General features: G+C 37.7%; 1 protein-coding gene across 2 annotated transcripts in view; it reads left to right on the forward strand.

Annotated features, from left to right (window-relative positions):
* ZFAND3 (zinc finger AN1-type containing 3) overlaps nucleotides 1–27,103 on the forward strand; it is a 323,660-nt gene that overhangs the window by 244,936 nt on the left and 51,621 nt on the right. Inside the window, exons 3-4 of one of the 2 annotated variants that reach the window (XM_045786319.2) lie at nucleotides 1,341–1,523; nucleotides 22,639–22,704. In XM_045786319.2, the coding sequence (XP_045642275.1) occupies nucleotides 1,341–1,523; nucleotides 22,639–22,704 (249 nt within the window). The remainder of the gene's footprint in view (nucleotides 1–1,340; nucleotides 1,524–22,638; nucleotides 22,705–27,103) is intronic. The other variant, XM_087858209.1, reaches the window with a different exon arrangement.

The following is a 27,103-nucleotide window of genomic DNA, read 5'->3' on the forward strand; positions in this document are numbered from 1 at the left end:
GGAGGGAGAGAGATATGGGGGGCAGGGGCAGAGAGAGAGAGAAAAATTCTCAAGCAGCCTCCCTGCTGAGCATGGAGCCTAAAGTGGGGCTCAGTCCCACAATCCTGAGATCATAACCTGAGCTGAAATCAAGAGTCAGACACTTAACTCACCCACCCAGATTACCACCGTTACTGGCTTTTTAATCATGTAACTTCGCTGGAATTTTTTTTTTTTAAGATACTTTAAAATTTTCTTTATACTCATGTTCATGTTTTTAGTATGTCTCTTGTAAACTTCATAAAACAGGGCCTCATTTGTTCAATTTGAACGTTCTCTTTTAATTGCTAAGTTTAGACAGTTTACAATTATTACCATTACTAACATATCTGTACTTATTTCTACAATCTTATTATGTGTTTTCTGTTTACCCTGTTTTTTTCTGTGCTTTTTTTCCCCCCTTCTTACCTGTCCTCTGTTGGTTTGAATAACATTTCTTTATTCCTTTTTTCCTTCTGCTGAGTACCCTTAACATTTTAATTGTATCTGGCTTTGTAAAATCTTACATTAAATTGGTATGTCTAAACATAGTGATTCCAAGGGACACATGCACCCCAATGTTTATAGTAGCAATGTTCACAGTATCCAAAATATGGAAAGGGTCCAGATGTCCATCGACAGATGAATGGATAAAGAAGATGTGGTGTATATATACAATGGAGTATTACTCAGCCTTCGAAAAGAATGAAGCCTTGCTATTTGCAACGACATGGATGGAACTGGAGGGTATTATGCTATGCGGAATAAGTCAGAGAAAGGCAAATATCATATGATTTCACTCGTGTAATTTAAGAAACAAAACAGATGAACATGGGGGACAGAAGGAAAAATAAGGCGAAAACAGAGAGGGAGACAAACCATAGGAGACTCTTAACTCTGGGAAAAAACTGAGGGTTGCTGGAGGGGGGTTGGGTAGGGGGGTGGGGTAACTTGGTGATGGATGGACATTAAGGATGGCACTTGATGTATTGAGCACTGGGTGTTATATGCAACTGATGAATCACTAAATTCTACCTCGAAACTAATCATATGCTACATTTTAATTAAGTTGAATTTAAAGAAAAAAATTGGTATGTCTACCATATTTTTGAACAATACAAGGAGTTACCCTCCACCAGTGGAAAGTATATATGGTATATGTTTTTGACCAGTATTTTACCCCCCCTTTTTAAAATCACTCAGAGTAGTCCTTATTATTGCTCCTATGACATTTAATTTTTATTTTTGTACTTTTGTTTCCTAATTCCCAAGGAAATTATGAACTCATTAATTAAACTGGTTATATCACTCTTTCTCTTCAGATTTTCAAAAGAAACAACCAGACGATGATTCCGCTCCAAGTACAAGTAACAGCCAATCAGATTTGTTTTCCGAAGAGACCACCAGTGACAACAACAATACCTCGATAACCACGCCAACTCTTAGTCCCAGCCAGCAGCCGCTTCCGACAGAATTGAATGTAACTTCACCAAGTAAAGAGGAGTGTAAGTGCCAGATCTTTGACGTGGTGGAGAAGGCAGCCCAAGAATCGTGTCATGAGCTTCTTAGTAATGCCTTGTCTCAGAAAGAAGATGGCAGTTCTTCTAAATCGAGATTAAGTGTTGATGTGTAGGCCCAAGTCAGCAAGTTAGGGAATAAAGTTTGGCTGTTCCATAGTGCTTAAGGTCCTTTTAAAAGATAGCTTTTTTTTGTTAACTGTCAAGGTATGACACTAGGGCAGTGGTTCTCAGTCCTGACTGCAAAACAGAATCCACTAGAGATTTAAAAAAAAAAAAAAACAAGAAACAATTACAATCTTTAGCACCATTCTCTGAGTCTAATTTTATTGACCTGGAGGGAGGCCCAGGGATTTGTTCTTTTTAACTGCAGAGGATCCTAATCTGCGCTAATTGATGAGAACCACTGGTCTAGAGAATTTACTCCTAATTTAGGACCTTGGATTGAGACCTACTTCTGTCGCTCACTGGGTCTTGTATGTTCCTAGGCAATTAACTGAGATAATAACACTATATACTTCATAGAACATAGGGTATTTAAAGAGAGGAGGAAATGGTTTCCCTTATTCTTTTGTAAGTCCTCACTGATAGAATGTTACTGTTACATATGTGATATGCAAGTCCATTGTCTGCTTAACTTTTTTACTGCTGTAGCCAACTTCTTTAGGGCACAACTATAACTAACAGTGTCTGTTGAAAATTTTAGGCACATTTTGACACAGCAGTTTTGCCTTTTAAAAGCTTTAAATTAACAGGCTGAAATTTGGTGTTTCAGATTTAATGAACATCTAGAAATCCTTGGAATATGGTAGGTTAAAATACTCTGCCTACTAATGGAAAGATGAGCAGAGAACAAATTATTTGTCATAAACCAGTGTACTAGGTGACATTGAGAATATAAAAGTAAAGAAGGCCAAAGTCCGTGTCCTCAAAGAATTTTTACTCTTTATCAGGGGAAATTAAATATATTTGTTATAATATGTCATTGGTTCTCAACCAGGAGTGATTTTTGTCCCCCCATGCTACTAAATATCCTACACTACATAGGATAGCCCTCCACAACAAGGAATTATCCAGCCTAACATGTCAGTAATGCCAAGGTTGAGAAACCCTGTTACATGGTTCTATCAGCTCATTTTAATGATTCTTTTTACATATTAAAGACAGTGATTGTTGAAGAAGGGTTTTGGTTTACTGGAGAAAATTGTGCTGAAGACAGATACAGGTGGTGAAAAGACATTCTAGACAGAGTAGAATGAGCTTCGGAGAAAAGCTATGTGGAGTTCTGCACTGGCGAATGACTGCTTTACGGCTTTTTATAGAGGACGGCTGGAAAGGTACATGACGATCAGGTCAGAGAGGTTTAAATGCTCAGCTAAGATATTCAGATGTTAGGTAATAATCATGCTTTTGAGCAAAGAAAGTATTATTACAGTGCTTTTGGAGAAGTAACCTGGCAGTGATGAAAATGCGAAGGATTATACTAGAATAACACTGCGGTGGAAGAATCTGTAAAATATGTAACCTGTCGAACAGAGGCCCAGGGGAAGGTGCAGAAATCATTTAAGAGGAGGGAAGAAGAAAAGATTAAAATGGTAGTGATGATGTTGGGGTAACAGGTTTTGTTTTGTTTTAAAAAGTCTATTTGGGGTCATGTACTTATTGAGAAACAGATAAAAAGTATGGCCCCTTGTCTCAGAAAAATACACACCATCCATTTATACCCAGTTTTGAATTTAAAATGTTTTTAAATTCAATATGGCCTTTAGGTGAAGAACTCCTTGTCGAAGGGAAAGTTTGGAGCTGGTCAGGATCTCATCTGATTGGATTCTTACATACCAGGGTCAGGCCACAGCAAACCAACCTGAGTAGCCAAGTGTGTGAGAGACTGAGATAACAATAGCTATCATTTATTGAGCACTTTGTGTGTAAGACTTATTCTGTATGTTTTGCACATTTTCTCTTAGATGCCTCATGATGACCCAGCGCAGTAGATACTATCATTTTAGAGCTAAGGAAATAGGCACAAAGAGATCAAGTAATTTGCCTGTGGTCATAAACAACTAGGTACCAGACCAGGACTCAAATTCAGGCATTTGGCTTCAGAAACCATGCTTTTTAATCAGTTAATTCACAATGGGAAACATAATTGCCGCAGAGAATAGAAATTTTCATGTTGCCAAGATCAGCACTTCCTCTCTCTGTAATTAAGGTATGTGGAAATTCAAATCGTAACCAAAAGTTAACTTTATTAATTCAGCATGAAAAGTCCTGTATCAGGGATTGGAAATAAAAACTTATATACATAAGACTAAAATATTTTCTCTGGAGGCAGACCTTGCTGGGAAGCCAAACCATACGAGGATTTATATAGCAAATGGCAAAGGGTAGACCCACCAAGTGGAATTAAAATGAAGTGAATTTTTAATTGAGTCAGGCTGATTGTGAGGTGTGCTCTAAGTACCTATAAGGAAGGTCTTGCGTTCAGTGCAAGATTCCATCTTCATACCCTTTTCTTCCTCCTCCGCCTGGACTTAGACCTGGCTTGAGGCGTGGAGCCCCTAGGATACAATACTTCCTGTGTTTATGTAACTTGCCAGTCTAGGCCATTGTACACTGCTGTGTTTTTTCTTTTGATAAATAAATACCTTCAGTCTACTAGCTTCAGATCCATTCTCTCTCTGATGACATCACTGCTTTAAACCATTGTGTGTTTTATCTTAAGTTAAACTCCCTGAAACTGATCTTATTTCCTAATCCTTATAAGGCTCATTATTGTAATCCTCAGGTTTTCACAGATCCTAGGAAATGAGGAGATTTGCTAATCTGAGATATGATGATGACTTTCATGTTCAAATGGGCCAGTTGAGTTGGCGCTCAGGAGAGGGAAGTCAGAGTTAGCTTATGCACTTGAGAGATGATAGTTGAAACCTTACTGGTTAAATGAGATTAGCAAGGATGAGAGCAAGAAAAAGCAGTGAGAATAGAACCTTGAGAGTGAGATCAAAACAGAGCAGGCAACTGTGAAGAAGTTGGAGAAGAGGAGAATGATAGTGGGCAAGGTCACAGAGGCCAAGGAACAAATTTTACCTTATGTGCTCTTTTCATAGTAATAATGAAAATGTAAATTCATATTTATGAAGTATTTGCTATTTTCTAAACACTTTCCTAAGCTCTTTACACTAACTGTTTAATTTCACAGGGTCTTTTGAGGTAGGTGTTTTTATTATCCTTGTTTTTACAGACGAAGAGGATAAAGCGTAGAGAGGTTCATGACTTCAGTCCAGAGTTCCAGAGCTTCTGCTTCTCAGTATAGTTCATGTTCAGCCCACTAATTTGGCTCCAAAGCCTATGCTTGCAACCACTGTGGTATATTACCTCATCGTTAAAATGCTAGAGACTGTAAACTGACAAGAGACATTTGGGTTTTATGATCATGAGATTGATTACCTAAATATGAGCTATTTAATAATCTATTGCAGATTGTATGTTCATTTAGCAGTCTTTGCTGAGAGCCTACTATATGTTAGGCACTAGGTTAAGCGCTGGGTACAGAAATGAGTAAGATCAGGTCTTTACCCGAAAGGAGGTCACCTTTTCAAATATATATGCCTCTCCCTGAAATTCTGGCTTGTTCTCTGACACAGGTATGGAAGAATTTTGGGGTATAAGGGAGGAGGCAGCAGGAGCAGTGGTCAGTAAGCATGTCATTTGCAAAACCTTTCACACCGAGGTTGAAAACTATGTGTGCTTGATTTATGGGTGGGATGAGAAAAGTGGGGAAGCTTGTTAAAGCGTTAAGGCAGATACATTTTAAGTCAACAAGAGATAATTACAGTGAATGCCAAGTAGCGATGAAGACCCAGGTGAGAGTAGACAGCATGATACATAGGCACCTGGCGGATTTCTTGAGCTGTGATGTACCTCGTAGGAGCAGGGTAGAGGAAGAGGAGGCAGGGGATTATTTACACTGATCTTTAACATCCTCAGGACCAGAATTTCATCTGTTGGTCCTTCATAGCTTCCCTTATATAGAGGTGTGGAGATGTATGGTGTGGAAGTTTCTGGGGAATGGGTTTGGGATTGCAAATCCAAGTACCACAAAATTTGTTAACTATACAATAATTAATGGATCTGTTGTTATTGTGTAGAACTGGAGTTCTGTGTATTCTTTAGGACTTGTGAGAAGGTTTTGCTTTTTCTGTAGTAATCAAGAGAATGCATATTGTTTATATCTGCTTTTTACTTCTCACTGTCAAATGAATATACGAAAAGAAAGGTGGTGACAGTCTGGGTACATTAATGCTGTTTTGAAAAGACTGCAGGTAGAGTTAAGAACTGCTGACAAGAGTATGTAAAGCAAAGAAACAGGACAGATTTTTATCCAAAAACACCTGACTGAAGGTCAAATAAAACAGATATCCAAAAGCTCCAAATATTATTTTTTGTGTCCGGACACAGACACCTCTTCCTCTCCCATTGTGTGTGTCTACAGAAGAGTCTGTGGAAGTTCAGTCATTAGACACTTTAAAAAAAAGAGAAAAAGACAGTGTAAACAAAACTCAAATAGTGACCAAAGGACTTGTCACAGCATTTAAATGCTATAATAATGATAACCGCTAGCCCTAGAGTACTCATCAAGTACCAGGCACTATTTGAAATACTTTATCTGTATTAACCTACTTTATTGTCATGATTACCTTTGTATGGTTGGGACTGTTACCATATCTGTTTCACAGATGTGGAGATGGAGGCACAGATGATTCAGTATCTCGCTCAAGATCACAGAGCAGCCTGGCTTTCTGGCGTCACACCATAGCTTCCTGTCTCTGTAGTAATTTATAGTGTAAAGGATGTTGCATGCAGATGTAAACTATGGAGGAAGGAGAACAAAATAACAACAACAAAAACTAACATTTTTTTCTGCTTTTGCTGCTATTCATTGTTCTCCCAATTTCCAGCGTTCTCATAGAAGAGATAAACTGTGATTTGTATTTGTTTCTTGACCCAACATTTATTTATTTATTTATTTGTTTGTTTGTTTGTTTGTTTGTTTATTTATTTATTTTTAAAGATTTTATATATTTATTTGACAGAGACAGCCAGCGAGAGAGGGAACACAAGCAGGGCGAGTGGGAGAGGAAGAAGCAGGCTCCCAGCGGAAGAGCCCGATGTGGGGCTCGATCCCAGAATGCTGGGATCACGCCCTGAGCCGAAGGCAGACGTTTAACGACTGCGCCACCCAGGCGCCCCTTGACCCAACTTTTAAAGAGAGAAAGGATAATGTCAGATTGTAGCTAGAACACTGGAACCAGTTGTTTTATTTTTAAATGAGGAGCATGCTGACTGTCACCTTAAGTCAGAGTCTTATCAGATTGGACTTAAATGATGAAAAAATGCCCTTTCTCTCTCCTGTATGTCAGCTCTCTTGTTACCTTGGGCATCTGTACCTCTGACATGTTTGGGAGACTTCTGATGTATATGCCTACCTATGTTTTGTGTTGTGTTTTTTTCCCTAGTCCCACTACATATTGGATAGAAGTTGAGGTGTTGCAGGGGAGTTGTCTGGTCTGTTTCTTTCTAGGCAGGAGAGGAAGAGAACTAATACCCAGACAAAGTTGATATCCATATCGGCTACTGGGGAAGAGTAATGGCAAAAAATGGGCTTGTTTTCAAGTATTCTTGCATTCTAATCTAGCAATTAGAGAGGGCTCACCTCATACAGAAAACTTTCCTAAGCTCTGTAGAGGCGCATAGTAAGAAATAAACAGCAGCCAACGCATACATAAAACTATAGTTTACAAGAGGAATTGGCAAAATACAGCCCGTGGGCCACAACCAGACCATTGCTTGTTTTTGTATGTGTATGAGTTAAAAAGTGATTTTAGGTAATAGAAAAAAGTCAGACAATATTTTGTGACATTTAAAAATTATATGAAATTTAAGTTTCCATGTTCATAAAGTTTTATTGGAACACAACCATGCTCATTCACTTATGTATTGTGTCTCTGCTGCTTCTGCACGACAACAGAATTGCATAGTTGCTGCAGAGACCCAGTGGTTCTTTACAGAAAAAGTTTGCTAACCACTGTTTAACAAAGCACTTTAACAAACATTTTCCTGGGATCATCCTGACAGTGTGCAATGTAGGCATGGCAGATATTCCCCTCCCTGTTCTACAGATAAGAAGGTTTGCATGGTAATTTGCTTTGAGTCGCATGACAGGACTAGCACTCAGCTCTGGGCTTTTCTCATCTATGATACTCCAGATTTTCCATATTCTTCTCTACTGCATCTACCCACGAGATGCTTTTGTTATAGCCAAAAGAAAACATAGAAAAAGTGGAACCATACTAACCGGAATGTTAGTGAAGATTGTAAATGATGAAAGCTTCATTTCCAAGCGCTGGCTGGATTTTCTTTTAATTATGACAGTGATTCCCAAAATAGAAATTTGAGAACATTCTTTATCTGTGGTTAAATTAATTTGATTGAGTAAGGAGATTTCCATTGTTTCCTTGGAAACTGGTTCCTGGTGATACCTCGGCTCCCCCAGGCATTTAGAAAGTGAAATAAAATAGTACCGTATTTTAACAGTTGTCCTTGCTAGACTGCCCTTGGGTCTTGAACATGTGTTGGGTGGGCTTCACTGGCTACTAGTCTTCAGTCCTGACAAGCCCTTATCTGTCCTCTGGAAAATTAATATCACAGCCACCAAGTAGCTAGACTGTTTGTTTTTACCAATTAAATTTCTAATAATCTTTCAGTGAAACCAATTTTCCCTTTTTTTGGACTACGCCTACTTCAGAAGACCAGATAGATAGATATTGGGCAAAACATGCTGGCTTATTTTAGTAGAACATTTAGAAAATATTACCTATTAAAAAAATACTTTATGACTTCCTGCTGGGTTGGTTTTAAGTGAAATATGGTGGGGAGATTTATTTACAGTTCTCTCTGTATGTGCCTTTCTCTTCCCTTTTCTCTAATGAAGCTGGAAGCATCAGGCCATTTATCAGAGATAATTATACAACAGATGGAGCTTTTCTGATACATAATAGTCTCAAAGTGGAAGATTCTTTCCCATAATGAAGAATGCCCAAACTTTAAATGTCTGTTTTGATTTTAATTTAAAGGTTTTTTTTCCAGTGTATTTATTTATCCTGAAACTGATTTTATAAAGCATGCTGCTTTTATTATAGCTGTGTACTAAAAAGATTGATCCTTTGCAGTACAGTATGATAATGTACAGTTATATGGTGTTTTGATTTGAATGGCTATAATTTACCAGGAATCAATGTATGGGATCATTAAATCCCTTTCAAAAAGCAGAAGGACCTGAGCAGTTCAGCAGTGTTTTCTTAACGAAATTATTTCTGTTCCATAATGTTAGCTGGATTGAAACTTGTTGAGGCACTTATAGTATCATCTGACCTTAAGCTTGTAGTCAAAATAAAGACCAAATTAAAGCAGAACCATGATTTTTAAATTACTCATTTGCTGGCTTTTTTCCCTTAAGAGTTTTAATCCTATTTTTTTTAAGTATACAAGTGAAATAGAGACATACAAGTTTATGTAGAATAGAAGGTGAAAATACTCTTTTCACACCTCTGTCCCCAAACCCCCGCTAAATTCCCATTCTTTCCAGAGATAACCACTGTTCATTCATTTGCGTTATATATTCTTTTTTAATGCAGTTATATGTATGTTTGCATACGTAAAGATTTTCTTCATTTTTTATACCAATGAGAGCACACTGTTATTTGTAGTTTGCTCTTTTAATTAACAGTGTGTGTGTGTGTGTGTGTGTGTGTGTGTGTGTGTATACACATACATATTCACATGTAAAGATTTATTTATTTTAGAGAGAGCGAGTGCACACACATGTGAGCGCACAAGTGGGAGTGGCGGAGGGAGAGAGAATCTCAAGGAGACTCTGTGCTCAGCGCAGAGCTCAATGCCTGGCTTGATTTCACAACCCTGAGATCTCAACCTGAGCCGAAATCGAGGGTCAGATGCTTAACTGACTGGGCCACCCAGGTTCCCCAGTGGTATATTTTAGAGATCTTTCCAGATTAGCGCATAAAGGTCTGTGTAATTCTTTTTAAACTGCTTCATAGTATTTCATATTTTTATTATTTTCTCTTTTGTTTTGAAGCTTTTTCTAATATTCCACTACTGTAAACCATGGGAAGTAGACATTTTTGTATATGACTAATAGTGCATGTGTAATTTTTTAATCATAAATACATGGAGGAGGAAACAAGAAGTCAGAGAATATGTATATTTTAACTGTTGATATACATGGCCAAATTCATTTCCACATGACATTACTATTTTATACTCATAAGAACAGGGTGTGAGCGTGTTTTCCGTGCTTTTGCCAGTGTTAGGTGTTCTGGGGGGAGGGGAGGCAGTAGGTAAAAGAATAGCTCATTTTAACTTGCATTCCCCCGACATCGCGTGGTAGTGAGATTGAGCACTGCTGCATGTTTATTAACTGTTTATGTCTCCAGTGATTTGCCTATCTGTATTCTTATTTATTTTTTAATTAATTGTCTTTTTCTTACTTATTTGTAGGAACTCATAAGTCTTTGTTACATATCTTGAAAATGTTTTCTTCTGGTGTGTCAGTTGGCTTTTAATTTTGATTTGGGTGCCTTGTATTTTATTAGAAAATTTACAGATTTTTTAAAAGTCAAGTCTTTTGGTCTTTTGCCATGTACATTTGTGTCTTTCTTAGAAGGCTTTCTCTTCCACAGGGTTATAAAAATATCTTTTATGTGTTTTGATACTTTTACAGTTTATCTTTTTCTATATTTAGCTCTTGAATGCATCTGAATTTATTTTGTTATGATATGAGATATTGTGATTTACCTTTATAATTTTTCGAAATGCAGAACCAGTTATCTCAAAACCATATATTAAACAGGCCTGGTTTGAGGGGTGCCCGGGTGGCTCAGTTGGTTAAGCATCAGACTCTTGGTTTTGGCTCAGTTCATAATCTTAGGGTCGTGAGATTGAGCTCCACATCGGGCTCCACACTGAGCATGGAGTCTGCTTGAGATTCTTTCCCTCTCCCTTTTCCTCCCCTTCTGCTCCTCCCCCTCCTCTCTCGCATTCTCTCTCAAATAAATAAAATTTTTAAATAGGCCTGGTTTGAAATGCCATTATTATTATACAAACATATATCTGTTTTGGGGATCTTGTATTTTGTTCCATTGGTCTACTTGTATATTCCTAAAACTGGAACATAGCTTTGTGCTATGTATTGATATCTGATAGAGCCAGTCCCCCTTAGTTTATTTTTTTCTAAAATTTTTTTAGCTATTCTTTTGCATTTTCTCTTCTTGATGAATTTGTACTCAGCTTGTCAAGCTATGTTAACAGTTACAGTGTGATTTTGATTGGGATTATATTGAATCCATAGATTGATTTGGGAATAATTGACATTTTAATACACTATTGGGTCTTCTGATATAGGAATATTAGTTTTCATTTATTCAAACCTTAGTTTTTTGAACTTTATATATTTTTTCTTTTTTTTCTTATTTCTAACTGTAATGAGACTACTTCTAGTAGAATTTCACAAATGCAGTATTTGCTGTAGGGTTTTCTTTTGTAGATATTATTTATCAGTTTAAGGAAATTCTTCTATTTATGGCTTGTTAACTGTTTTTTTAAATCAGAGAGGAGGGTTGAATTTCCTAAAGTACCTTCTTCGCATCTGTGGAGATCATTTGGACTTCTCCTTTACTATGTACTCTCTTAATTTAATGGACTTCCAGTGTTAAACCATCTTTGCATTTCTTGAATTAAACCCTACTAGTTCTTTCAATATACTGCTGGTTTCAAAATGCTAATTTTATTTTAAATTTTACACCTTTTTAATGTGAGTTAATTTTGTGTATATGTGTGTTTGTATATGGTGGGCATGCTATTCCTGTCTAGTTTTGGCATCCGTTACATCTCTCAGAAAGCTTTTCATCTTTTCCTGTGTTCTAACACAAATTTTTATCTTATGCTCTCACATTATGTAACATACCTATTTGAAAGCTTTGAAGAACTTATTCATAAAACTGATTGGCCTGATACCTGATATTGGACTAGTCAGATTTTCTACCTCATTTACATCAATTTTGATGATCCATATTATTAATAAAAATGTCAACTTCATCTAGACTTCTAAATTTATTAAAATACATAACTTTCATTTATTAACTCTAGAGTATATATTGTACCAAGTACATAAACTAAATCTTATTCTTAAGGATTAAGATATTGGTTACATTTCCTAATTTGTCTTTGTTTATGATTCTCTAGTTAACTCAATGGAGAAATATTAAAGGTCTGGGAAGTTGTCACTGCCACCATTGTGTTTTTGTAGCATTGCAGCCATATCTTGCTTCTAATCTTGTCCTAGTCCATAAATTTATCGGATGAGTTTCCCATTGATATCGTGTTAAACAAGAAAGAAAATGCTTAATTGACTTACATTCACCTATCTGGTCATTCAGATTCAAGCATCCTCCCCTATACTCTGGACCCTCACTGTATCTGACCTATCTACCCATTTCAACAGTGGTGCTCAGCTCTGAGCCAAGCTGGACCTTATTGTCCTCAGAAGACACCCTGGCACTTGTCTTACCATTTTTACTTATGCTCTTAGAAGCCATCTCAAAACCATTTTATCCACACTATTTGCTTCCTCCAAGGAATTCCTATACTTCTTACCTGTAACCTCTAATCCCATATTGTTTTGGTTACCTCCTTGACCTGATAATGTCATCTCCTTGTACCAGCTTAGAGGGTAAACCCAGAATTAGCAGAGACTTTGTTATATGTTGGTTTGCTCTTCCCCAGAGCACCCATCACAGTGCTTGGAAAGGCAGTACTCAGTAAATACTTACTGATTTAAATACTTAGAAAAGATTTCTAATTCTTACTTTTCAAAACCTACTTCATGTGTTTTGGTACATTAAAGAGAGGTTTATTATTGCCTGAACCTGATTTGGAAAAACTTACTGTTCTTTTATTATTTTCTGTGACAGTGCCATTCAGTATCCCCAAGATGAAGCAACTCAAAAAGGCAGTTTCCCTACTGAAGTTTGAAATTTGGTTGACTTGTTGTGGTGACAGTTCATCTCTTTTAACCACCAGTGCTTTTGGAATAATGGGAGACTTCCAGTAGTTAATTGCTATTGGACTTCCTTCCTTCCTTCCTCCCTCCCTCCCTCCCTCCCTCCCTCCCTCCCTCCTTCCTTCGTGCAAATAGCTACTTGCTTGTTGTGAAATAACAGTTTTTGCTTATAGTATTTCTTTCGTCACCTGAATTTCCCCCTTCTGGATTCCCCTTTCCCAGATAGAAGACTAACAGACTTTAAACACTCATGTTTAAGGCTCCCTTAAGAAGTCTGCAAATCTGAAAGTTTTGTTTCCCATAAAGATTTTGTCAGGCACCTAGGAGATTATACAGTTACTGATATTCAGACTAGGTTTTGAAGCAACATTATCACTGCCCCCCTCTCTGCAAATGCAGATTTTTGTTTTATGTTCATATTAAATGAAGTGCTCTGTACTTCGCTATGAAAGTAAAGGTCACAGTGAACAACTACATTTCACACAGCTTTAGCCCTTTGCAGTTGTCATATTTTTCTTTCGGGTAGATATAGGTAATGGGTGACACTGTGCTGATTCTAAACTAAATCTAAGCTTTATTATGACAAGTATTTGGCTGAAAAAATCATATTATCATAGGGCCATCTATTTGGGTGTGTTAGAAGTAGTTTATTTTAACCTTATATTTTAATTGCGTTTGTGAACTTCTCCTAAAATTCAGAGCTGCCAGTGCCAAAAACAACTCCATATAAATAACTTCCATTTTCTGTTCATGTGCCCTGTGATTTCATAAACCATTTCACTTTTTGATCTATCAGAAGGACAATTTTTTAGATATAATAAAAACAGTAGGATGCCGTCTTTGTAAGGAAATTTTTAAATTCCAAAATACCAATAAAACACTTTTCCTACATAATTCAAATTGTGGCATTTTTAACTCTTATTTTTGCAAAGAGAGGTCCCATTAGCAAGGCCTGCTAGAGGTCACTTCTGTAGAACAAGGTTGGACACAGGTACCTTCCATTCAGGGTCGCTGTGGGCTGGTTGCCAGCTGGTGCAGCGATCTGAGGAGAGGCTCAGCCAAGGACCACGGAAGAAGGGTCCTGCATTCAAAATTCTTTTTAAATGCCTATAGGGCAGTACCTATGGCCTAAATAGAAGTCTTTCTCCATTTTCTCTGAAGCTCCTTACGAAGAACATGTTGCACAGGTCACCTTCCTTTCTGAGGGAGGGATTGTAGCCTTTCGGCTGCTGATACAGGCCAAGATTTATGAGAACAGCTCTTGGTAGCTGAACTATGTCAAAAATAAAAGCTCTTCTAATGCTGAGTGGTTTCTCCATTAATGTTGTTCATGAGATTCATGCTCATGTTGATGGTAAAATGCAAATGCAGAAATCTGTGTTGGGCGTTAGTTATGCCTGTAAATAGTCAAAACTGAAGCCTAAATTGAAGAAGTGACAGCTCCTGATTTCATATCCATATTAAATATGCTGTATCTAAAAATAGAACTATTAGCCAGGTGATATTTTGACCTCAAAAAAGGGTTCTAGTTTTGATCCCTAAGATGGTGGTGTCTTAGAATTTCATTGTTAATTGTTATTGGACTTCATCACATTTTGGAATTTCAATATCGGGTATCCGCCAGTTTTTTAATATATTGGAAGCTCTGTTTTAGTTATAAAGGTTCTGGGTGAGAGATCACATCTGAAAAACTGGTATCAAACATTTAATGGCCCAGAATTTTTTTAATTCCTTGAAGCATGTTTTTACTCTCTATATAAGTAGTAGAAATGGAATATCCTGGGTTGAAATTATGACTGTAGAGTTTATTCCACTACCCCTTATCTTTCTTTCTTTACTTAAATATTAAACATTTTGTTGAGAATGGGATAGACGTTTTACTGTTACTAATGCTGGTGCATCCAGTTGGTCTCTGCAAGATGAGAATGAGCTAATCGGCATGTGAGGAAAGTATGGAGAAGTTGGAAATTATATTAACCTTTAGGTTCATTGCTTTGTTCTATTCCAGTGGCTCTCAGAGTGTAGTCTGAGGACCTGTAGAGGTCCCCAAGACCCATTCACGGGTCCATAAGATCCTTCCTTTTCCAACTATGTATCTGTGGAAGGGTGGATTTTCTTGATAGCCCTCATTTAAAATTGAATGCACATGCAAATGTGAAAAGTCAGATGTCTTCCTTTAAGACAGGCAGCTCTCATAATTTTCTTAAAAATTGTATTGTTCCTTTTTATAAAACAGTATGTTTTTATGTTGACATGTAGTTATTTTTGTGAATTTTAAATGAAGTTATATTTTTAAATTTTTTCAGCTTTCATTTCGGAACAGGTACATATCAATAGGTATATCCCACATAAACAGAAGCATGTTAGTATTCTTAATAATTTTTCGGTATAAAAAGATCGCAAGGGGGCTCATTTGGTTGAGCCTCTGACTCTCGATTTTCATATTCTTGGGTTCCCAGAATTGAGCCCCACATGGGGCTCTGCGTTGAGCGCAGAGTTTGCTTGTCCCTCTCCCCCTACTTTTCCCCTCACTCCCATGCTCTCTCTCTTCCTCTCTATCTCTAAAATAAATAAAAAATTTGGGGGGGAAAAAGGTCCCAAGACCAAAATGTTTGAGAACTGCTGTGCTAGGTCAACATGTAACTATGGTTACAATCAACTATAATAATTCCATTTCCCTTCTGAATAGTTATGTATGTTCAGTAATTGCTTTTGGCTTGGATCATTTTCATTCAGCAGTGAAAAATAGATTTTTGAACACCTGACATGCTGGATTACTAAAATGAGTAAGACTTTGCTCTTGCCCTTGAAGCTCATTCCATTTAAGGCCACTACTGGGTAAGGAGAAAAATATTTCTTCCAAAACATATCCCCTGGCCCCAGCAGGGATGTCCACTTTAACTTCTCTTAAGAGAGTCCATCAGTACTAGGCAAATGGAAAACATTCCTGATTTCATTTTCCTTTAGTGTTCTTCCCTGGGGAAGGTGGTGTGGGAGAGTTTTTAATTTTATTTCTATTGAGCAAATAGGCTAATAAGCATACTCTCACACACAAACATACACTAACATTTGCAGAGCTGCCCAGCACTATAATTTATTTAGGGAAGCAGGGGTAGAATGGTAATGAAATTTTGTTGAGAGGCCCTTTATGAGCAAAATAGATAGCTACCAATGGCAACTTCTGACCCACTTTGAAAATCCCCTTCTCATGAATCCCTAATTTAGATCTAAATGGTGTGAGGGATCATACAATAAGTTAGGATTAGAACTTCTAACTGAGAAATTAACACTTAGATTCTGTAACAGGCTTTGTAAATGGTTTAATTTGGAAGTTTCATTTGGAGAAATGGGAGGGCTATTATCTGAGCTGAAGATTTTCTGTAAACTTAGATTCCCACTCATTATATCTTTATGTATCCTTGTTTTTAATCGATGGTGCTTTTCAAACTCAATTATGTAGACAGATTAGGTGTGTTCTTTCTGATTAAAACAATTCATGAATTGCACGTTTAAGGTGAGCTTGGAGGATCACCTTTTCTGAAGGAGATGATTTATTTTCTTGTGCATTCTTATCTGTTCTGATATTCATTTCTTACTGTTTATTTCTTACCATTTACTATTTTAAGTTTCCATGTGTGAATTGAAGGCTTTTAAAGAAGGAATATTTTGCTACTGAAGAAATACAGATTTTTTTTTTTTTAAGATTTTATTGATTTATTTGAGAGAGAGAGAGTGGATAAGCTGGATAGGGGAGGCAGAGGGAGAAGCAAACTCCCCGCTAAGCAGGGAGCCTGACACAAAACTCGATCCCACGACACTGGGGTCGTGACCTGAGCTGAAGGCAAATGCTTAACTGATTGAGCCACCCAGGTGCCCCGAAATATAGATTCTTTGAATATTTTTTTTTAAAGATTTTATTTATTTATTTGACAGAGATAGAGACAGCCGGTGAGAGAGGGAACACAAGCAGGGGGAGTGGGAGAGGAAGAAGCAGGCTCATAGCGGAGGAGCCTGATGTGGGACTCGGTCCCATAATGCCGGGATCACGCCCTGAGCCGAAGGCAGACGCTTAACCGCTGTGCCACCCAGGTGCCCCGATTCTTTGAATATTTTTAAAAGAAAGTTTTACTTTTTTAATATGGCCACATCAGGAGACGAGTAGAGTTTATTTGATTATCTCCGTTGCATAGGGGCTTTTGTTTTGTTTTGTTTTTTGCTTGGGGTTGTTTTTTTGTTTGTTTGGGATTTTTTTTTAAGTTGTTTCATCAAAAAACTTTTGATAAGATTTTAGAAATCTCTTGAGAGGGAGGAGAATTATACCTCTTGAACCTGTTGTCATAAATCACCTTTTGAACACAGCCTAGAAAAGTGATATGCTGCGTGGTGAACAATGTGCAGATTATGAGAGAGTGGAATTGACAAGCTGGTTAAAGAAGGATGATGCATTTCTAATTAGCCCATAGTGCCTTTAGTTGGAAATTAATTAGATACTGTTATGTAAATGTCATGTTAATTAAGCAAGAATATTGAAGTGTTATAAATCTGCAAAAAGAATGGCTATTTTTGTGTATTAATGTTTTGCAGTTACCGTGAAAGAGCTGATAGAATATTTGTTTGATTATTGAGCTTCTGGCAATTTTTAGCTGACTGACTCCTTGACAGTCCATTTTTCCTAATTGATGTGCTTTAACACGTGGTGTAACTGCAGCCAATGAGGGCTGTGGATCCAGGAGACAAAAATAACCAGTCATCACAGCTGTTTTAAGAAAACCTTTCTGGGTAGATTGTTGATCTCTGTTTATTTCCAAGGTTAAGGAGAAATACTATTTTGCTGTATTTACTCAGCCTTAGATTTGGAGTGCCTAAGATGATTGCCGTCCTAAACGCAGCTGCCTCTAAGACTAGCTTCCTCCTTGATGAATCATAGTCTTCAACCAGTCTATGGGATTGACTACACGGGTAGGCTCTGAGGTTTTTTTGACATGCTCAGGAACTCTGTGGGAGGCTGGCAGAAAATTTGAGAATTCCGCTACTTCAGCTTAAAATACAAGTGTTGGTAGTTAATGAGATGCCTTTATTCGGTCCTTCTGGATTTGCAGGTTATAGTGAAGTTAGTATGCAGATTTGACCCCTGTCTTCAACTTTACGGGGCTGAAATTAGTACTGTTTCTCCAAGAAAGTCCACTACCCTATTAGAAACGCTATAAAGATTTCTTGTTGGAAATACAGCTGAAGAATTTTATTTCATGCCTCTCATGTGGAATTGCAAATGCAATCCATAGTGCTACATTATGTATGACACCTTTAATACAAGAATAGAAACATCCCTAGAAGACAGAATAGCGTATTCAGACTTGTGGTGACAAACCACAAACTGCCACCAAGACATTATTTACTTGCAAATTCCAGGCTCCAAATTGTTGAAACTTAGGAAAAAGTCTTTGAATGTAACATTAAGTGCAAAATGATAATCTGCCATTAAATATCTGCAGATAGTGAAGAAATTTGAAAAAAGATACTTAATATGCTTTAACAAAAGAAAGCAAAAAGAAGTCATAGTGATTGACTAAAAGTTGGTTCAGGTTGGTTGATCTTAGTATCATGTGGTTCAGAATCCCCAGAGAGCCTTTCATTAAACAAGGAACTTTAAGTGTGGTTTGTTTTGTTTTTAATATTCAAAAACCCAAAACTTACTTTTCCAAACTCAGTTGCCATTACCATAGGCTAGAGGGTAATGGTGTAAATCATTCTGTGCTTAGAAATATATTTCTTTTCCTGAATGTGATCACACTGAACACGTAAAACACATGCACATACACATACATCACATTCGTTTATAGAACCCAGTTATGAAGAGGCTTCTTCACCTTGCTCCTCAGTTATGAGCTCTGTTTACCCTGCAGTTGGGGAAGAAGAGGAAGAAGGGCCGAAATTAGGAGTAGGGTTTACAATGACTTACTGGACCATATGCTACCCTTCTCAGGCATTAGAAAGCTCAGTAAAAAAAAAAAAAAAAAAAAAAAAAAAAGCCAACTCCATTCCTTGATGGACCAGGTGCCCTAACTTTGACCCTTACTATTAACTCTCAGAATTATTTTTTTTTTGGTGTAACCACATGATACCCGTATTATATTTTTATTGTTGTGGACAAAAACTCAAAAAGTTTTCCGAGTGGTCCTTAATTTTCTGTATTCATTTTAACAGAGTTGATTTGGAATTACAGATGGTCCCTGACCTAACAATGGTTCCATTTAGGGTTTTTAGACTTTACAATGGTCTGAAAGCCACATGCATTCAGTAGAAACCATACTTGAACTTTGAATTTGAATCTTTTCCTGGGCTAACAATATATGGTACGATGCTGGCTCGTGATGCTGGGCAGCAACAGGGAGAACAGCTCCCAGTCAACTTCACCTTCACATGGGTAAACAACCATACACTTAGAACCATTCTGTACCCATACAACCATTCTGTTTTTCACCTTCAGTACACTATTAAATAAATTACATGAAGTATTCAACACTTTAGTATAAAATAGGCTTTGTTGTTAGATGACTTTGCCCAGCTGTGGTTAATGCAGGTGTTCTGAGCACATTTAAGATAAGCTAGGCTAACTATAATATTCAGTAGGTTAGGTGTATTAAATGCGTTTCCAACTTGGGATTTTCAACTTATGATGGATTTATCGGGACATAACCCCATTGTAAGTTGAGGAAGATGTGTAATAGTGTAAAGGTAGATATAATCTCCTGTGATGACTATTTTTGAGAGTATAGGAATTTTGTATGACAGTACAATTAGTGTAGAATATATGTGCAGTGCTCATATGCATCCATTCTGGATTTTAAAGGGTTTCATAGGTTATAGTCTTTCAGACCAAACTTAATTCCAAGCTTTCTGTTTATAATATTGTCCAATTATCAAAGCTGGTGTGATATATTATCACTGCTAGTCACTCATGCTGTCAATTTGGTTTGGCTCAACTGTGGCTCTGTTTGTACTTTAGTGTAGTGTAGTGAATACATTGGATTGGGTTGTTAGTTTAACAAGCTCTCTGGAGAACACTTTCATGGCGACGCATGTTGAGATATGCTAGGTAGCCTTAAAGTTATTTGCGTATTTGCCAAAACCTACAGAAATTCATTCATCAGGAATTTTGAAAAGGATCAACTCTCAACCCACATATTGAGGTAAAGATTACATTTTTTAAATATGGGAGTGTTAATTCATGAGTCCCAGCTTAATTTCTTTAGGGGTTTTGATTTGACCAATTTCTCCCTTCTCTCATAATTTTACTGGATGAATTATTTTATGTCCTTTTAAAAAAGCATTCTGATAGTTTTGCTGTTACTGAATCTTGTGTTCCATGCAGCTCATGATGTTATGGGTACTCAGTGATCTTGGCCAGATATTGAGCTGGGAGTTAAAGGAAATGTTATCAGAGATTGGAACTGACTGGGCTGTTAATATTTACACTGTGTTCAGCTGGTTTTAAAATGTGTGCTAAAATCACTTCTATGCCCACCCCCACCTGTTGCATCAAAATTTCCACAGTCTGGGTCTGGGAATCTCTGGTTTGAAAATGCTCCCTTGAACTTTCTAGATTCTGGAAATGTTCTAATATTTTTGTCTGATGGTTGTTGCACAAGTATGTATAGGTTAGAACCCTTCAGTTTGTCTGTTTAATATTTGTGCACTTCGTTCTAGTATTTCATTCTTTTTGTAATACCTCTTCTTAATTTCTTTTTTTTTTTTTTTTGATCGAGTAAACTACTCCCAGTGCAGGGCTTGAACTCAGGACCCTGTGATCAAGAGTCACATGCTCTGCCAACTGAGCCATCCAGGTGCCCCTTGTAATACCTCAATTTAGAAAGGGTTTTTTAAAAAAACACATTAGTCTCCTGATTTCATCAAGCAGCTTGCGGTGGGTACTAAATAAACACTATTAATTGCCCACTGTCACATAGTCGTGACCCAAAGTGGGTCTTGCCTCTTGGGAACATAAAATCTGGTGACAGAGAAAGCGATGACGCATAAGATACAGCTTTACAGTTTATGAAGTCTCTTTGTACCGGTGATCTCATCAACACTGCGGCTCATAGGCAATGTACTGTCCCCACATCTTTGTTAATCTTATCCTGGATTACTCAGCAAGTAGGGAGTAGTTGCAGGACTTTAAGTCTTCTATAACAGCCTGTAATTCCCCAGAGATAAGAATGCTTCAATTAACAACAAAAACCAAAATCAAAAACCTCACATGGAGGCAAAAGTTAAAGTGTTTTTATGGAGCTGTAGAAGCCATTATCCGGAGGGTTCTTAATGGATATGGGATTTGTGTCAGATTTTCCTACAGCTCATTGTCACTCCATGTTGCCTATTTTTCATGTCAACAGTTGTCCATTTGGATTCTGGAATTTTAGTTAAGCTTTCTCTAGTGATTGTGATATTTGTAGAAAAATTTTTCAACTGAAATACCTTGCTCTTTTGGCCTTCCAAGTTTTGGGTTTTTCTTGCCTCATTTTTGAATTCTTGAGAAGTATTTCTGGAAGATGCTGGCCAGTGATAAATATTGTTCTTCCTGATGACATTTAGCATTTATTATTTGTTCCATATTCTTTGGCACTTGGTCATTTCCCATCCAATTCTTTATTATTGTCATGTATTGTTCTTTATTTACGTATACAAATTCTGTCTTCCTAAAAGGAATATAAGCTCCCGGAGCATGAGACTATCCCATGTGGTGGCACATAGTAGGATTTTCTAAGTGCTCTTTGACAGTAACAATACACTTCCTTGGTTTTTCCTTCCTTTTCCTGTTTCCCCTCTGTGTCTTCTTACACCCACTAAAGTTTGCTGCTGTTATGGCCTTGGTGTAGGAAAGACGGACTAACCATGAACTTCTTAGGTGGGATCTCTAGTCCCTAAACCCATGGATGTTGGTGGCATAAACTGTAGGAATAGGGCTCAGAACTCTTTCATCTTTCTTTTCTATTTAATGGGTAACTTCAGTGATAAGAAGTCTTATCATAGTTGGCATACCACTATGCCAAGAAACCATGTTTCCTGTTGCTAGTCATCATCACCTGAGGAGCCTTTTCAAAATACTGTAACATTTGCCTGTGTGTTCTATTCCTTATGATCATCACCACTGCCCTGCCTAGGGCATGTCAAGAACCACTGGTATTCATGTTTATAGAGTAACTGCCTGTTTCAGAAGGTAGGGCATGGTCCTTAACATGGGAGGGTTGGACCATATATCAATATCAACTTAAGAATTTCTTGGTGGTCCTGATTCTGCAGAGTGAAATTACTGCTTTTCAAGCCTTCACCCAGTAACTGACTGTATCTCTTGCATACTCTTGAATTATGCTTATCCACCAGATCTCTGGGCTCACAAAGATTCCATAAATGGCCCATCTTCCTATCATATTCTTATAAGTAAGCCAGATATTCTTCCTTGTTCAGTAATGCTCTCTTTATATATTAAAATGATCCTTAGTTTTTTGTTAAACAGTGTTTTGTTCCTTAGGGAGTGTCCCCTCTTTAAATAAGGCTAGTTTTGCAATAAATTCAAAAGTGGGGTGACCACTGAGGTCAATTTCAGAGGGAGTGCTCCTGCTTATTGCTCTGTGGGAAAACTTACTGGTAATTTCCTCTCACGTAGATTGGAATTCTAATTAAAATTTTATCCTCAACTTCTGAACATTATGAAACTCCATTGTTTTTTATGAAAAGCATGTTATGATATCAAAAGACTATGGACCTAGAGTCTAAATAGCTGAACTGAAATAAGGTCTTTAGAATTAACCTTCCGCCACTACCACCTCCATCTTTCCCACTGCCCCTCTTCATACGTATTTGCAGGTTGATCCCTGCCTTTTTCAGTTTCTCTTTATCCAAGATAGCAACTTTGGGCATGTAGAAGGTATGTCCTGACTGATGTGCCTGCCTTTCTGTTTCTAGGTGGGCCATGCACAGACACAGCTCATGTCTCGTTAATCACACCAACCAAAAGATCCTGTGGTACAGGTACGTACATCATTCTTATCTGGATTCATTCTTATCTGGATTCTTCACAGAAATTAGCTGCTGGTTTTAACATGGTGTCTTTGCCACGGTACTCTCTAATTTCTTCCATCAATTGTCAAGTGATGTATTATGTGCCAAGTATTGGGAGTGAAGGTGGAATGAACAGGGGTCAGAGTTGTGCTCTCTGAGGTCAGATTGAGTTAATGCTGACAGCTAGAACCAAGAAGATGGACATTAAAATTTACCTACTTCCTAATGTATGAAGAACATTATTAAGACATTGAAACATACAGAAAATACAGATACTTGCCTAGTTTCTGGCATGTGTGTGTCTAATTTGTCTAGGTCTTGGACCTATTACGGAAACATTATATTTAAATAATGGAGCTGGAGGATGAAAGAAGTTTTGTAGTACAGATTATCAATGTTTTAACTTGACAATTATAGTATCCTAATAGTTGAAGAAAATTATTTTCTGCCATTCATCTTAAAGCCATGGGGTATGCTGAAATCATTCTTTTTAGGTGCATGGAATCCCAAAAACATCTTTGTGCATCTGTGATATTTTTATTAAACATGAAGTCATGAATCTTGTAGCTTTCTAAAGAGCAGTCGTAATGCCATTGCTCCCTTACTTAGTCTGTAGCTTAATTTATCTTAAACAATATTTGCCTTTTCTAATAATGCTGCCTGCTATTTAAAATATCTTAAAGATTATATTTGGAAGAGTCAAAGTAATTATATTGTTTTTCTAAAGGTCACAGAGTCTTTTTCATAACTTAAAAAGTCCTTTTAACTCCCCAGCAGAAATAGCACAAACTATTTCTGTGTACAAAGTTAAACCGAAGCCTCAGTCCCTTTAAATGCTCATAGTTTTGTTGTTAAACCTGAAACAGGCCTGTCCTTGCACAGTTTCAGAGTAACGTCCAGGCATTGAACTCTAAGGAATTTAATTTTACTCTTCTATACCAGTTCTGAGGCATCGGGTGTGTGAGATTGTCCTGGCATGCTCTCATCCCTCCTGTGCCCAGTACCCAAGCTCTCCTGGGTGAGACCTGGTTGAGATAGAAGAGAGCTGTGCCCTGGGGTAAGGCCATCCGTCCTGACTGGCCAGTGGAAGTTAGAGAGCCATCTTCCTACACCCACTCCAGCCAGAAGCTTGAAAACACTCAGAGCCCTGTGATTTCAGGCTCAGCACTTCACATGCCCAGTATGCTTTATTTAGTCTTTCTTCTTTCGTTTCCTTCAGTCTTGGCTCTCAGGGCAGAATTCACGACTGGCACTACTGACATGTTGAGGTAGTCAAGGAATGGGCTTTGAGTACATTGGGTCATCCTGAGAGATTTAGAAAGGAGACTCATGTGCTCAGTGTAGACACTGCTATTAGTAGAAACCCTCCCTGAATATCATGTGCTTTTGTCCTTCATTTTCTAGGCAGATCTCTTTCCTCTCTTCTGCTTCCATACGATTTTGTTTATCTAAAAATAATAACGGCATTTATTGCATGTTTACTACATCACCAGACGCCCCTCAGTATGTTTTATATACATGCTCACTTATCTTCAGAATGGTTCTGCAAGATGATTATTCCTTTTTTATAGATGACAAAAATGGGCACTCAGAAAGTTAAATATATTTCCTGGGGTGGTAATATTGCTAGTAAGTAATAGAGTCAGGACTTGAACACAGATCTTTCATTCTTTTACTAAGTTTCCAAATTTCTAGTATAGTTAACATACAGTGTTATATTTGTTTCAGGTGTACAATATAGCAATTCAGCAATTCTCTACATTGCTCAGTGCTCACCATGCTATGTGTGATCTTAATCCTCATCACCTATTTGACCCACCCCGCCACCCACGTCCCCCCTGGTCACTAAGAGTTTGTTGGACACTGATCTCTCAGGTGCTATGTTGTTTTCCACTACATAATGTTACTGCTTATCGCATTTTATTGTAATTACTTTTACTCCCATCCAGACAGTGGAAAAACATATCATTGCTGAAAAATGGAGAAAGAGAAACAAGATTTTGAAACACTGCATACTGTGAAGTAGTTTTTACAATGTGAGTTCTAGAACAGATCTGATGTCAGATCCTAGCCTAGCCGCTTACAAAATGTGATTTTGAGCAAGTAAGTTAACATCTCAAAATATGTTCTTCATCTGTAAAATGGGATGATAAATCTATCTCATAGGTTTGATGTAAGAAATAATATACATAAAGCTCACGTAATCTTCAATAATGGGAGCTACTATCATACTATAATCACTAAAGATTATATGTGGTGTTGATAGTGTTGATACACATTAGTATGTATTTTAGGCAGAAAAAAGAGTAGAAATTAATAGAATGGATTGCCATATCTAGTTTCATTAATTGATTTTGTTGATCACATTTTTTGTTGCGTGCAGTACTATATTAGGAGCCGAGGGTAATATGCACATGATAAGGGAGGCATTGAGTTCTCAGTCACACATTTTCAGGCCTCCTTTTAGGTGAATATACTACCTCTTAACTAGAAAGAGATTGAGAATTTTCTGGCTTGGAAGGAAATTAATGCAATGTGCAGGTCACTCCCAAAAAGCTTGAAGGAAAGTTGAGATTTCTTAGTGTGGACATTAAAGGTCGTCAGGTTCAGGCTGCTTCACTTCTTTTCAAGAAGCCTGCCTGCGCCCCCTCAGGCTCCTTGAGCTAGCTGTATGGCTTCTGCCTTACACAATGGCCCTGACTCTAGAGGAAAGAGCTTCCTGATTTTCAGAGATAAATTAAATGATTTGCTTTGAGAATCACGGGTTGACTGTTTCCATCTTTCTGTCCTGGAATGAGAAGGTTGCGCGTTGTGGGGATTCTGGGCATTTTTCCTATGAATCACCACCGGTTACTTATTGTTGTATTGCTGGAGTGTCTTGTATTCTTTATGTCTAGTCTTCAAGAGTAGGACACATGCCCTGTGGTGCTTCTGCCACAGTGGGTACCACTCACTGCAACGGTACTCCTAAAGATCTCTCAGACACAGGCTTCAGGTGTAGATGATTAGTAAATAATTACCTTACAACCACATGTTATTTCTTATGAGGTGTAGAGTGAGACCTTCTGAATTAGACTACACCAGCTTTTCCCAGCCAATGTATCCATACAAGTTTGGACCTAAAGCATCCTCTAGCATAATAATGACCTTATAGGGGGTGCCTGGGTAGTGGTTCAGTTGGTTCAGTGTCTGACTCTTGATTTTGGCTCAGGTTATGATCTCATAGTCGTGAGATCAAGCCCCACTTTGGGCTCCATGCTGGGCGTGGCGCCTGCTTAAGATTCTCCCTCTCCCACTCCTCTACTCCCCCTCTGCCCTCCCTCTCTAAAGCTGATAATAATAATAGTAATAATAATAATGATACTGATGTTATATAGAATAAAGGATACTTAGGCTAGAATAAAGTGGTTCTTTAAATGAGTGATCTCTGAAGAAGGGCATAAAATATGTAGTCTGTGAGGTATGGGAAGAAAATAGTAAAAGCTCTTCATCTCAGCCTTTTAAAATTTCTATTTTCCAGATTCATTTCATAATTATATATTAGTCTATGTACATAGGTTAAAACCAGCAAACACATAGAAATATATATAATACTAAAGGTACACAGTCGAATATCTTAGAAACACGTGTACAATCAGAAAATATTAGTGACCTCTTCAGTAAATAGGTCATTTTCTTTTTAGTACTTTGACAGTTAGATATGAAGATTAGCATTAGACTCATTATTATATGGCTTTAATACGTCAAGGCCTGAATGTAAGCCTGAATGGTTGATTATGTCTCTATTTTTCAAGTGACTACTTTTTGATCAGAGGGTATTTATTTTAGAGAGATGGATAGCTGTGTAGAGTGGTTGGTCTGTAATCATCAAAATGAGAGTGGGAACTCTTTTTAAGAAATTGCATTGTGGGAACTATGAGTCTAAGAAGCAGATGTCAAAAAGCAGCAGTAGTGGCAAATGAAAGATCAGTTTGTATTTGTGAGCCAGGTGAGAAAGGCTTTTCTTTAGATGCTGCCTTTTAGTGACATAGCACTATTAACATTTAAACTCTTCGTAATCTTTAGATGGCCCAGGGTGGGGGTAAGGGTATGCACTGTGATCATTGTGGTATTTAAGCCGAGAAAAATGAAGTGAAGCTGTATGTGGCTTTGTCGAGCTTCGGGATGTCTATAGTCAGCAAAGAGTTGAGAAGGGCTGCCAAGTTCCAGGTCGCTTTTGGTTAGAATGTGAGAGTTAGGGGCGCCTGGGTGGCTCAGTCGTTAAGCGTCTGCCTTCGGCTCAGGGCGTAATCCCAGAGTCCTGGGATTGAGCCCCACATCAGGCTCCTCCGCTGGGAGTCTGCTTCTTCCTCTCCCACTCCCCCTGCTG

This window comes from Ursus americanus, chromosome 32 (genome assembly GCF_024610735.1).
Source record: "Ursus americanus isolate L20-20 chromosome 32, mUrsAme1.1.p, whole genome shotgun sequence".
Lineage (NCBI taxonomy): Eukaryota > Metazoa > Chordata > Mammalia > Carnivora > Ursidae > Ursus > Ursus americanus.